At 40.2% G+C, this 13,857-nt stretch overlaps 1 protein-coding gene across 7 annotated transcripts; it reads right to left on the bottom strand.

Annotated features, from left to right (window-relative positions):
- Positions 1–567: 567 nt before the first annotated feature.
- On the bottom strand, positions 568–9,675 carry HNRNPH1 (heterogeneous nuclear ribonucleoprotein H1). 7 transcript variants are annotated; one of them, XM_079144214.1, is made up of 13 exons: positions 9,070–9,675; positions 7,588–7,743; positions 7,240–7,383; positions 5,593–5,731; positions 4,480–4,658; positions 4,323–4,394; positions 4,134–4,267; positions 3,855–3,990; positions 3,426–3,485; positions 3,274–3,333; positions 2,450–2,542; positions 1,945–1,994; positions 568–1,343 (listed from the first exon to the last, which is right to left on the bottom strand). In XM_079144214.1, exons 1-12 carry the CDS (start codon positions 9,164–9,166, stop codon positions 1,945–1,947), a joined length of 1,320 nt encoding a protein of 439 aa, XP_079000340.1. In that variant the 5' UTR covers positions 9,167–9,675; the 3' UTR covers positions 568–1,343. The 7 variants fall into 7 exon arrangements, with proteins under 7 accessions (XP_079000340.1, XP_079000339.1, XP_079000337.1 ...); XM_079144213.1 differs by having other exon boundaries at positions 3,244–3,333; positions 9,070–9,672; XM_079144211.1 differs by lacking the exon at positions 1,945–1,994.
- Positions 9,676–13,857: the final 4,182 nt, after the last annotated feature.

Below are 13,857 nucleotides of genomic sequence, written 5' to 3' on the forward strand. Positions count from 1 at the left end.
TGCCACTACACTCAGGCAGGCCATTTACAAAAAAAAAAAAAAAAAAAGTGTGAGGGCTAGGTATATACCTCAGTGGCAGAGTGCTACCTTTGCACTGGGTGAGGCCCTGGGTTTGTTTACCAGAACAAAAATAAAAACCGTCTATAAGCTAACAGCTTTTAGAAAACAACCCGTACATACAAAATTCAAAAAATGCAATCAGTGGAAAGGGCAGCTTCCAGCCACCCCCTTGCTTCTGGCATTTCTTTTAAGCCATGCCTGAAGGCCTCCCAGACATGCAGGCCATGCAGTGAGGGCGCAGCAGAGCTCCCCTTCGCTTTATGCAAGTGCTTACAAGTTACTGATCAGGTCCTGTGCAGCCAGGCCAAACCACATACAGCTCTTCCACAGGGCCCCAAAGTCAAGTTTACCTGCAGTTGCACTGGAGGGAAGAGAAGTCTGAAGACATCTATACAACAGCCTCAACTGCCGAGCCTCTGCCAGTCAAGAGACGAGGACCTACGCCCCAGGCAGGAATAGAGCACCAAGAAACAGTCCACATGACACTGAAGCACAGACAAGACAAAGTGCAGTTTTTAAAAGGAAGATTTATTTGACAAGTTTCACTTAGCGCAATACACCTAAAAGGAAATCACAATACAATGAAGATTTAAATCAAGGCCTCAGAATTTCATACAAACACCAAGACCAAAATCCTAAAGTATTGGTATTGCGTCTCAAATTTTCCCCATTAACTTAAAAAAAAAAAAAAAAAAAAAAAAAAACTTAAACTTACGTGCCTTACAGGTTATTAAATGAAACTAGAATTAACAAACATGCCAAATGTTTCACTTTTAATTGTAGACACAGCTCCTATATTGAGTTTTACAAAAAAGCATGTCTTTCAACATGCATCCAAACAGTGTTCAATGTAATGTGGTATAAGAGCAACATTTAACATAATTCAACTGCTTTAACCTAAATACGCTTACTGCTTAAGTACATCCTACAATATAACTAACTTGAGAAAAGCTGAAAATTGTTTTAACAGTTATAGTTTACTCAACTTTGCTGTTACATCCTGGACGACTGCTGTGTTCAAAAACACTGAACTTTAAGTCTTTCAAATAATCCTGATTCCCACTTATATAGTAAGCATAAGTCACAAGCTTGGATTGCAAGAACTGTTAAACTGAAGTTTTTTCTTTAAAAAAAAGTTGACCAAGAGTCAGTGATCAGGATCAATTACATTCCCCATCCACCACTCATACTGGACATGCTAGACATCCCTCCCATTCCGTTCACGCCCATAGATGCACGGCTTCCACTACTGTAGTAGCTGCTGTTCATTGCTCCTTGGCTACCTGCAAAGAGATCAATTTGACAAGTTAGAAGTATTGCCAGATACTCAGTCAAATAAAATAAAGCATTCCAAGAAAAAGTTTAAAAGGTATACGAGTACAAATGGCTGCTGTCCGAGTGGCGAGAAGCATGTTTGGGAAAGGGGAATCCCGACTCCAAACAAGTCTCAATTAACCCCTTTTCTCTGCAGTACCAACTTGCCAGACTCTTGTGCTACCATTTAAATGGATTCTTCAGGATCATCGTGGAAAATTAAGTTTAAAGGAAAACTAGTGTTTTTCAAAAATTGCAAAATTACTTCATGTTTTTAAAGCTAAGCAAGGCATTTAAAAAAAAAAAAAGAATTTACCATAAACATTCACAATATGTTCACCAAATGGCATGTATGAATAGGGAGCACAGGGGAAGTCTCTTGCTTTTCCTATTCATAGTGGGCAGGAAGTGAGACGACAAAGTTGGACTAAAGGCAACTCACTGTGCCCAAAATGGCAGCCTCCATGGAGTTAAGTCAGAGCCATTGACTGCTATGGAAATAGTGTTATTACAACATATCAGTTATTTGCTATTGGGAATTTAAATTATATTTTTTGAGAAAATATTTACCTATGCAATGTTTGATTGAAAATCACTGGAGTTTTCCTGTAAAACTTGGTCTGCAAAAGGATTTTGTAGGGTAAGACTATAATACCAAAATCACCATTCTTTAGACCAATTGAAAAAAAAAATTAATAAATAAAACCATCCCTAGGTTAACTGACTAGTAAATACGGACTGAACCCAACCACCATTCTACTATTTAAAAATTTCCCTCCATCAAAAATTGATTTAACCAAAAGACAGAAAAAGTGTACTACTCTAATGTTTTAATAAATGAAGGCAGATGTTTTCTGGCTCGACAATATTTCAAAGTTGCAATGACTAATTTTTTAATTCATAGAACATTTCTCCCCCTCCCAATGATTGTTTCTGAAAATTAACCTATTAAGAACAATTAGGATCCAAAGTATACATTTAATAACCCAATCTCACCAAAAAGAAACCTGCATAATTTCCCAACTAAAGAAACCTACCTAAAACTTATTCCAGGTATATAAAAAAACATGCTTACCATATCCACTCATGCTGCTCTGGCCGCCATAGCCTCCTCCATAACCACCACTCAGCTGCTGGCTAGCTGGGCCACCATAACTGGACTGGTTTGCTGTTAAGTTAAGAGAACATTAGAGCCTTGTTCCTTGTGTACCGAGCTTGTAACTCTATATCTATGATTTTCCAGTCTTCATCTTATATTACTAATCCTGTCTCCTTCTGCCTATTATCTATTAACCAGATTAACTCATCTATTCATCACTGAGTTAATCAAATACTTATGAACCAAACAGTTAACAGCATACACATCAGCAGGACTAAATCCATGATTCCTTAAGTAGAGGCATTTTGTGAATCTTATGAAACTGCTTGACTGGATTTAGTGGGGTTTCCCCCTTAGCTTGTTGCATTCAAGTATGTCAATACACAGGTATCACTGAACACCTAATTATCCCCAGCTAATTATGCCCCCAAAATTATTATTTTAATCCTGTTTTTATATTTTATTTTAGATTTACGCTTTATACTGATAATTTAACTAGCTGCATTCTATATTGCCCCCCAAAGTACTTAAATCTAATTTGAATTATCTATCCTGAGCAGTTACTCAAGATTTACAATTAAGACAGTAATTATAAAATTTAAATTAATAAACTGCTTTCTTTGCCTGACTTAAATTGTTATGCTAACTTAATTATGCTAAACTTATTAAATACTATGCTACACTTATTAAATATAAATTAACTTAACTTATAATAATCGACTTATACAGATATAAATGTTTTGGTTTTTAAAAAAACTAACGATATTTACACAAGCCCATGCCTCCCATCATTTGGCTACCATAAGCACCACCGCTTGCTCCTGCTGTAGAATTCAAGAAGAGTTCTACATATCTGTGTTCTGAAATGAGAGAAAAGGTATACAAGGTTAGCTTAAAAAAAGGACACTAAAGTGATATTTACACAAACCCATGCCTCCTAGCATTTGGCTACCGTAAGCACCACCGCTTGCTCCTGCTGTAGAATTCAAGAAGAGTTCTACATATCTGTGTTCTGAAATGAGAGAAAAGAAAGTTTGAAAATGTTTGTTGGTGAAAGAAAACAAGATAAGCACTTTAAAGCTCTTTAACAAGTAGATCTGTGAACTTCGAACACTTTTGGTAAAAAAAGTCTAGCTGATGTTTGTAAAAACTTGCTTTTAAACACTCATCTAAATTGTCAATTAAGGACAAACTTCCAGATATGTTCGTTACAAATAACCTTCAGTCATACTAATTTTAAAACCCACAAACTTCCCCAACACATCCAAACCCATCCACCATTAGAGACCAAATTTCTCATACATCCTTACTATTCTATTCCTCTGTCTTAAAATGTTCACACAACCACCTACGAGTTCCCAAGTGCTTTATTCAGACTTACGCATATTTGCTTTGTCTTTTGACATAGCTGCCACAGCATCTTCATGAGTAGCAAACTCAACATCTGCTTCACCAGTTACTCTGCCATCAGGACCAATCTCAATGTGTACTCTCACAGGGTTGAGTGGTGAAAAAAACTAAAACAAGATATTTCAAAGAAATCAAGTCAATTTGCCAATGTTATGAAAAACTGTAAGCCCAATTTTCATTTAATTAGAATAAGGTCCAAGTTTTTACTGTCACACCAAACATCTGACTTGTGAATTCATCTTGTACTTACATTATAAATGTCATTCTCAGTAGCTCTGTAAGGTAACCCCCGCATGTGTACACAGTGCCCTGTTGTGCTCTGGAAGGTAGAACCACCATCCCCATATCTGTGATCAGACATTCCTGAAAAACAGTAATTGAGGTCTGGATGGACAAGAGTGTAATATCCTTCAGCTGAGAAATTCAATTCTTACCTTACCTCTTCCAAATCTATCTGACCCAAATCCATAGCCATCATTATAGCCATTATAATCATCGTAGCCTCCATAGCCTGCAAGACAAAGAGTGCAATTAATCAAATGAAAATACCTAGACAAAGAAGGAACAAACTGGTCCCAGCCTTGCACATCACATACCTCCACCATAAGCACCACGCCTCATCCTCTCAAAGCCAGCTCCTCTGCCAATGCTGTTATACCCTCTGCCAGCCCCAGGTCTGTCATAGGGACCTGGCCGCTGCATAGCCATAAGCTTTCGTGGTGGATCATAGTGAGTTCTAACTTCAGCTCGACTGCTCTTAAATATTTCAATATACCTAAAGCAGTGTTCAAGAGGGAGGGGGAAGGGGGAGGGGAGAGAATACATTAGTTCATTTCATACAGGTGTTTAGTTATACAAGAAAACAATCTAGTCATAGCCATGAAACTGACTAATATTTAAAGCCAGATTTCTTATATTTGCATAGGCAATGACCAGAAATTCACTCAATATTACTTAATGTAAACTTTACAGGAAAAAAAAACTCCTCTGAGGCAAAGCCCAACCTTAGGGGTAGAGAGGAGTACTATAATTAAATGATTTAGGAGGGAAAGAATTCCGCTCAACTTTTAACACATTTCAACTCAAATCCATTGGCATCATGTATAGCAAGTGGGCTAAAAGGCCAGCCTTCACCAACAATCTAGCCCACACTACACATTTCCTTTCGCCAATATATACCCCAGCCTATGCTTTTAGTAGGAATCAGCATAGGTAAGCGCATGCTTCAATGAAAAATAGTCACAAGCAAAGAGAATAAAACCTTTTGTGACAATTTCTTGAAAGCTATGCTTATTAATACATATGCAGAATATTTATACAGCAAGAAAGTTTGTTGCATTTCAACTTTAAAAACAAGATCAGAAAGTATCACATTTTCTTATGGTAATATTAATTTACTAGGTGGGTGTTATTACAGCTAAAGCCAGGTTTGCATTAATTTTTTAAAGCCATAGTCTCTCAACTCCATTGACTGGGGTTAATACGACTCTCACAAAAATCACAAAGTAGACCAAATTAACTAGGGCCAATTTTAAAACCTAATATTTATTTATAAGCAATATGACACTGACTAGCAAAGTGTGAACATGGCAAAAATCAATTAACTGGGACTAGGAAATAGATTATTTCCTCCTGTTAAGCAGAGAGAATATGGATTTAATTGTTTACCATAAGAAAAGTGACATATCCAACCAACCATCCATCCCCACCTGTGCCCTATTCTTTCCTTGTGTTTCTTTAGAGCCTTTTCAGCTATTTCCTGTGAAGCAAACTGCACGAAGGCCTCCCCCGTACTCCTCCCCTGGAAGTCCACCGGCAATGTTATCCCATTTGGCACGATTTCCAACCCTTCAACCCAAGGACAAATAACCCCAGTAGGGGGGCAATATTAACATCACAAGCCCAGAAATGATTCTTCTTATAGCTTTAAATAAACCAGAATTTTAACTTTAGGTGAATGGTATGTTTTCAACAAGTACTCTTTAAATATGCATTGCAATAATATGAAGTTCCACTATTACAAAGTATAACTCAATTCTTAAAACACCCCATGGTGCGGTACGAATGTATTTAAAAACTGCTGCTCCACACAAGGTGCATTAAGAATTCAACAATTAAAAACACATCTATGCAACGTTGGAAAATATACAAGAATTTAATATAATTTTCAAGCATTAAAATAACAGTTTTACTAAATTCAAGACACACCTTTTACCTCATTTTATATTTCAATGCTTTATGTTATTGGAACTTCAAAAAAAAAAACTTCTTTAAAACTACACATTTAAACATTTCATAAAAATTGAAAACATTACTTAAATCACATAATTGACAAACATACAATCTGAACTTTCAACAAACAACTATCTACACAGCACAATCATGCACTCTTATGTTCTAACAGTAGTATGATTCACTTCTGGAAATTCCGTCTATGAAAAATCCTTTCCGTGGATACATTCCCAAGCTTACAAAAAGGGCTTAAAGCATTTTTCCTAGAAGATATGAAATTATGTTCATTTTTAACGTTGACAGATACATTCAATTCTCACCAATTTAGATAAAACAAAACAGACTTGATTTCAGAAATTCTGACAAAATATTAGGACTTGATACATATCTGAATCAAAATTTTAACACATCCTACACTAAACCATGAAAGGATTTCTTGCTCTTAAATCCAGTTTTAATCATATCAAGAATAGTAATAGTATATAACATTATGATCTAACATTCTGCTAAACATGCAATCTTATCAGCTTTTCAGCATAAAAACATTCAAATACTTTAGGCCCAGAACAATTTCAAAAGCTTCTGTACTGTTTTTGAGGTACTGAAACTATAATAGCATTCAACCTATACTCACTATATTTGACTTTTCAGTAACAGTTTATAATAGGCTAGCTAAACCAAGTTGTTTCCATAATGGTTTTTTTGCATTAAAATTGACCGTTAGGATTACTTCTGGTTTCATGTACCAAATAAGCATCTTGAAACAAACAAGACACTTAACTTACAAATTACAACAACCTAGCTCATTCTAATGTTAAGGAATCTTACCTTTAACTTGAAGTACTTTACTAAACAGCAATGTGAGGGAGGTAATTAAATTGTTGAGGATGACCCTCAAAGATCTACTCTGAACTACAATTCTAAATATAAACAAAGTTAACATTTTGGTACTTCTAATTTCCACCTTTAAGATGGGCTTAAGTTATTTGAAGGTCTCTAGGAAGAAAACGATCCATCAGCATATACTCACAACCTATTTAAGTGCCTATCTAACCAACTTTAATGTCTTAAATCATGTTGCGAGAAGCTAGCCAAACTCACTGCTCAGCAACAGGACTACATACCTGAGAAGAACTGAACAATTTCTTCCTTGCTACATCCAAAGGGGAGTCCTCTAAGCCGTACAAAGCCATCATTGGCCGTGTCAGGACTATTTGGACCAGTATGCTTCAACACCCAATCCATTTCAACGTTGTTTGACTTGAATACTGAAAAAGGTGCTTAGAATTAGTCAATTTTGGAAAATTAGAGAACAAAGTTCAGATTTCCTGGGTCTTTAGGTAAACTAAGAAGAGTTGCCATAAACTCCCTTAGATGACCATTTCCATGCGGTCAAATACCTAAAATTCAGAAGGGGGTAAGATCTCTATGTGTTTAACATTTTACTGTTACTAGGGCAACATAAATCAAACCTTCAACATATCTGTGTCCCATAGTTTCTCTGTCTTTTTTCAGGGCCAATTTGACTTCATCTTCTGATTCAAGTTCAACAAAAGCCTCGCCACTCGGTCTGCCTTCTCTGGTGTAGATGAAACGAATACCTTGAGCCCCATTTTGAATTTTGCAGTCTGGAAAGAAAACAACCGTTAATACAGAATTTAAAACCTAAACTACCTTTGGGTAATACAGATAAAGTGCCCATTTATGTCACCACTAAAAAGAAAGTTACTTGTGAAGCCTAAAATGACGATATTACCAACTTCCACCTCTCATCATCCCTAAAACTCATTCCCTAAACACATCTTAATTCACAAAAATCCAATGTTCAAAGCAGTTTCTTAAAAGTCATCTCTAATTCTATTTATTTCTCCTAATCCTTTTTAGAACTTCTCACAAGATCACATCTGGACCTTGGGACTTTAGGGCATTTTCTGAACATATTAGGTTTAGAGTTTTGGTCTGATCAATTTGATAGCTTTACCGTACCAATAGCCACATTACATTTTCTCATTCGAATCCAACACAGGCCCAATACTTACCTGAAAGGGGATTAGTGTTACCAAGCTAAAATGCTCCAAGTTGCACAGCTGAAACCAAACCCAGTCTTGCCCCCTGCAAAAGTGGCTTCCAGTGTACTTGGTTCTTGTTTTACAGGTCGTTTTCTGTTACCGTAGCTAAATTCAGATAGTAAGTCAATACTACAAGTATCTTTTTCAAAACTTGAAAACTTCTTCCAAATATAACTCAGTCTATTCTTACACTAATAACGGGAACAAGATTCCAGGAGAAATTACTCAGAAAAGCTACATAGTTTATTAAAAAAGAAAGAAAAAAGAAGAAAAGAAAAGAGCTACACAACCAAGAAAACTTCCCTGGACTTCACTTTCCTCAACTGTAAAGTGAGCCAGACGAACAACCGGATGAGCAAGAACTCTTCATTTTACCAATTTCAATTAGGAAAACTAAAATTAAGAAGTGACATTTTAACTTTCCCCAGGAGAATATCCCTATCCAAAGAACACAAAAATCAGAAAATAGATACATTTTAAGAAGATGCATTACCATCATTTGCCCAGCAACTACCAATTTTCTCAAGATTTATTTAGAGTAAAGTCCCACCTATCCAAATTGATACATTCGAAAGGACATCCACAAGAGAAGGGCTGGAGTTTAAAGATCCATAAAGAAAATAGAAAAACTGCCTTGGGCCGCACCCCCCAGGTGGCTAAAAGTACCGGCGGAGCTTTCACAATTTCCATTGCGTAACAGCGGCCCAGTGGGCGCGAGCAGCACAGCGGGAACCGCTACCGCCCCGCCCCGCCAGGGGGCGCCTCCCGCAAGGCCCGCTCCGCCCCTCCCCGCCGGGCCCGCCGGGCCCAGCCCCAGCCGCAGGCTGGCCCGCTTGCCCGCGCGTCGGAGGAGCTGACAACTCCCGCCTCCTGTTTCAAACTCACCAGAAAAAAAACGTTGCACTTCATCCGCCGAGCAAGACCAGGGCAAGCCCCGGACCTTCACCACGAATCCTTCTCCTCCTTCGGTGCCCAACATCATCGTCTCTTCGAGGATCCTGGCGTCGAAACAGACTGCAAGGCGGGTTATGAGGATCAGACCTAAGAATGTTAATATAATGACCCTCCAACGTCGGAGCGCCGCACCGGAACCAGCGCAGCGATAGGAGCTCCACCCATGCAGATGCCTTAATCCACTCCAACACCCCACACCCTCGGCCAGCGATCCGAACCCCCAAGCCGCTTTGGGCAGAGTGCCTGAACTCCAAGACGACGGGACCTGGGCCTAGAGCCAGCGTGGAGGCAAGGAAATGGCGGCGGCCGCTTCCGCTCCGCCTCCTCCGACATCTCACACAATAGAGTCGGCGCGGCCTGCAGGCCCAGGCGGCGCTGCCAAGGCTCAGCGAACCATCCACAGCACCTAGCGGCAACCATAGCTTGCCAAAGTTCCCCAGGCTCTACCAGAGGTTAGGGACCAAGCAATCCCCGCAAAAACAGCATACTTGGGAGTCGCTGGGCGGCAAACAAGGACCAGCCGAGACTCACCTACACACAAGAGTTCGGCGTGGCTAAGAAGAAATGGCCAGCGGGCGCCTGCGCAACCTAAATAAGGCCCTTTGAGCAAGTTCTGCGCACGCGCAATCACCTCCCTGCACCGCCCCCTTGCATCACACAGTGTTTTGGCGCATGCGTAATATCAACAGTGGCCCCACCTTCGCCCGTGAGACGATTATGCGCATGCGTTTATAGCTCAGCCTCCCGCTTCATAAAGCCGCCGGGCTTTTTATGCGCCTGCGCCTTCCCACAGATGTTGAACTTGGAGCCTCAGCGGTTTATAACTTAGTTTCCTGCGCATGCGTTTTTCTTCAAACCGTTCTCTAGTCCTACCCACCAAGAGTGGGGGAGGGGAATGGCGGCAATCAGTTCCCTATAGGAACTGTATGGTAGTCCCAGGCTCAGGATTGTCGGGAGATAGCTGTCCCCAGCCTTTAATCCGCGCTCTTGGCTAACTTGAAAGGATAGGCGCGGACTTCCTTTTCCCCACGCCACCTGTCCCCTTTCTTCTCTAGAGCCAGCCTTAGCCACCCTGCCGCAGCCTTCTTGCCCCAAAAGCCACCCCGACTTAGGGCTAGTCCAAAGCTTGTGTGCTTCTACCGCCCCTTACCTGCAGCCGTAGGACCTAAGGCCGCAGCCTGCACGGGATCCCTGTGCCCATGCTAAAGCCAAAACCCCACTTTTTCCTAACGAATTCACACCCGGCGACCCCCGCCCTGCTCCAGGGTTGGTGGGGCCTGAAAGCCACGGGGCAGTCGCACGAGAGTGGATCACCCTATGCCGTATCCCGCCACGCCTCGTGAGCCCGGGATGAGCCTGCAGGTGTGTCTGGACGCTGCTGGGGAGCCAGTTACCGCTTAATCTTTCCAAGACAGACCATTTCCCAGGTAGAGAAAACGGTTCACGAGTCTAAGAGGCCTCAGGGTCATCATCTGTGCACATACAGCGCAAGATGAGAAAAGTTAGTGACTTTCAGCAGGCCCCCAGAAAACTAGGATGGTGTCCTACCTTCACAAGCCTCTCCAGAGTCTGATCTGGCTGTCTGCTGCCCCCCAGCCCTGGTAGACACAAGCAACGAACTAACTATAAGGCAGAGTTGGACAGTGTGCCTCAGGGGTACCACTTAGTGAGCCTAAGTGTCACCATGGGAAGATGCTGGCAAAACATGTTTTCCTCCAAAGTGCAATGATGTGGAGGCCAAATCTGGTTTTCACTGTTTAGTAAGACAGGAAAAGCATCAAAGGACAGATAGAATTGAGGGGCGTGGTGGCACACGCCTGTACCTCAGCCACTTAGGAAGCTGAGGTGGGAGGATCACAAGTTGGAGGTCAGCCTCGGCAACTTGGGCTGCGGATATGGCTCAGTGGAAAAGTGCCCCTGGATTCAATTATCCAGTTTAAAAAAAAAAAAAAAAAAGGAGTCCAGAAATAGAGGCAGGGCCCCATCTTGAAAGACCATGTAAGGCCTTCACAAGAATCCAAATGCACAAGAAGGCATCCCAGATCTTAAGCATGGGAACCATAGAACTGCTTGTAACAAAGTTGCTGGGTGTGAGGGAGACAGATGGAACTGGCAGGATGGATGAAGGTGCATGCACTCAACTGCAAAAAGAACTAGAAGTGGAAGATACTTTGGCTGAAGTCATCAAGAGGTCAGACTCCCAAGTTCCAGCCAGGAGGTCTTTCCCTGGGCAGTCAAAGCAAGAGCACTTTTTTCTCCTAGGCATCTCTTTCCAGGATATGACACACACCCTTCTCCTCTTAGTAAGTTACAGTATTTGAGTGCTCTGGTCTTATCAGATGACCTAAGAAAACTGGTTTCTGATGAGATGAGGGAAAAAAACTCTAATCCCCTTGGAAGTGCATTTAAAAAAATCACTTCGGTTGCTGTGGCATGTGATCATGATCCCAGTGATCGGGAAGGCTGAGGCATGAGGATCACAAGGTTGAGAGGAGATCACCCTCAGCAACTTAGCCAGGCCCTTAGCAACTTAGTGAAATCCTGTCTCAAAATTAAAAATTTAAATCAAAAAAAAGGGGCTGTGGATGTAGCTCACTGGTAAAGGACCCCAGGGATTCACTCCCCAGTACCAAAAAAAAAAAAAAAAAAAGGAAAAATATCATTTTCATCTGGCGTGATGCACCTGTAGTACCAGATGCTCCAGAGCTGAGACAGAAAGATAGTTTGAGCCCAGTAGTTCCAGACCAGTCTGGACAATATAGGGAAGAGACTCCATCTCAAGAAGAAAACAGAGAAAACAATCCTTTACCCTTTTAACAACATGGCCCTACTCCTAAGATATTTATTTTTCCTAATATTTTTCTAAAGTTTTCTGGAATTTTATTCCATAACAAGAGTAAATGCAACTGGGGTTGTGGCTCAGTGGTAGCAATCACCTTGCACATGTGAGGGACTGGGTTCGATCCTCAGCACCACATTTAAAAAATAAAAAAATAAAGGTATTGTGTCCATCTCAAACTAAAAATGTTTTTTTTTAAAAAAGAATGAATGTATAATCATCATAGAAAGATAATATTTCCTTAGGATAGACTCTAGAAGTGAAATTATTCAATGGAAGTCTGAGTATTTTTACTAATACTAAAAGGTTATAGCACTTTACAATCCTTTCTGTGATGTGTGAGGGTTCTACAACCCCCTTAGCAGTCACTGAAATTTTTCTTTCTCTAATTTTTTTTCTAACTTAATACAGAGAAAAACCTTCTCCCATTTGCATCTGTTTGATTACTAGTGAGTAATCATAAATGTCATAGAGATAGCCAATTTTACATAATTGACATTTAAAGAAAAAGGTTTCTCATAAAGTTTGATTTTTTTACTCAGTGATCTTTTGATCTTGCTATACGTCTCATGCTATTAAGAGCTCTTTATTAAGACTATTAATGCTCCAGTTTTTCTCAGTTTAACTTTTAATTGCTGTTATTATTTTCTATTGCTTTTTTTTTTTTTTTTTTTTTGTACTGGGCATTGAACCCAGGAGTGCTGAACCACATCCTCTGTGCTTCTTATTTTTTATTTTTTATTTTGAGATAGGGTTTCACTAAGTTCTTTAGGGTCTTGTTAAATTGCTAAGGCTGACCTCAAACTTGTGATCCTCTTGCCTCAGCCTCCCCAGTACCTGGGATTACAGATGTATATGACCACACCCAGCTTTTCTATTGTTTTTTTTAATGTTCAGACACACAAAATCTTCTAATTTTGATTATGTCAAAGCCATTGGTATTTGGGTTTTGGTTTAGGTTTTTGTTTTTTTTCTTCAGCGCTGGAGATTGAACCAGGACCTCCCACATGCTACGCAAGTATTCTACCACTGAGCTGTATCCCCATCCCTGAGATTTGCCTTTAACCTTAGAATGCCCTTTCCACCCAGAAATGAAGCACTTATTCATTATATTTTTCATCAATTGTAAGACACATCTTTTTTTTTTTTTTTTTTTTTCTTCAATTTGTGGTGGTGGTGGTGGTGGTTTTTGTGGTTGTTGTTGTTGTTGTAACAGGGATAGAACCCAGGGGTGCTCAACCACCGAGCCACATCCACAGCCCTTTTTAATTATTTACTTTTAAGTTGTTGAGGGACCTTTATTTTCTTATTTTACTTATATGTGGTGCTGAGAGTCAAACCCAGTGCTTCACATATGCTAGGCAAATACTCTACCACTGAGCCACAACCCCTTATTTTTATTTTGAGACAGGTCTCACTAAGTTACTTAGGGCCTCGTTAAATTGCTGAGGCTGGCCTTTAACTTCCAACCCTTCGGCCTCAGCCTCCCAAACTGCTGGGATTATAAGCATGTGACACCACACCTGGCTAAAATAGAAATATGTCTTAAAACTAATGGCAGGGTCTGGGGTTGTGGCTCAGTGGTAGAGTGTTTACCTAGGACATGTAAGACACTGGGTTCAATCCTCAGCACCACATAAAAATAAATGAATAAAATAAAGGTATTAAAACAAACTAATGGCAGAATTTCTTTTTTTTTAATGGTGAAAGCATGAAAAAAAACTTTAATCAGTATAGCTACACCAGGAAGACAAGGGAACACATATCCTTAGCCCCATCTTTAAGGGACTGAGGATGACTGAGGTTTTATAGAAAGGGAAATGGAAAATGGTATGTGTATGTGTGTGTGTGGCAGGGGGTCTTCATGGCCCAGGGCTGCA

Source organism: Sciurus vulgaris (genome assembly GCF_902686455.1).
Source record: "Sciurus vulgaris genome assembly, chromosome: 6".
NCBI classification, from domain to species: Eukaryota; Metazoa; Chordata; class Mammalia; order Rodentia; family Sciuridae; genus Sciurus; species Sciurus vulgaris.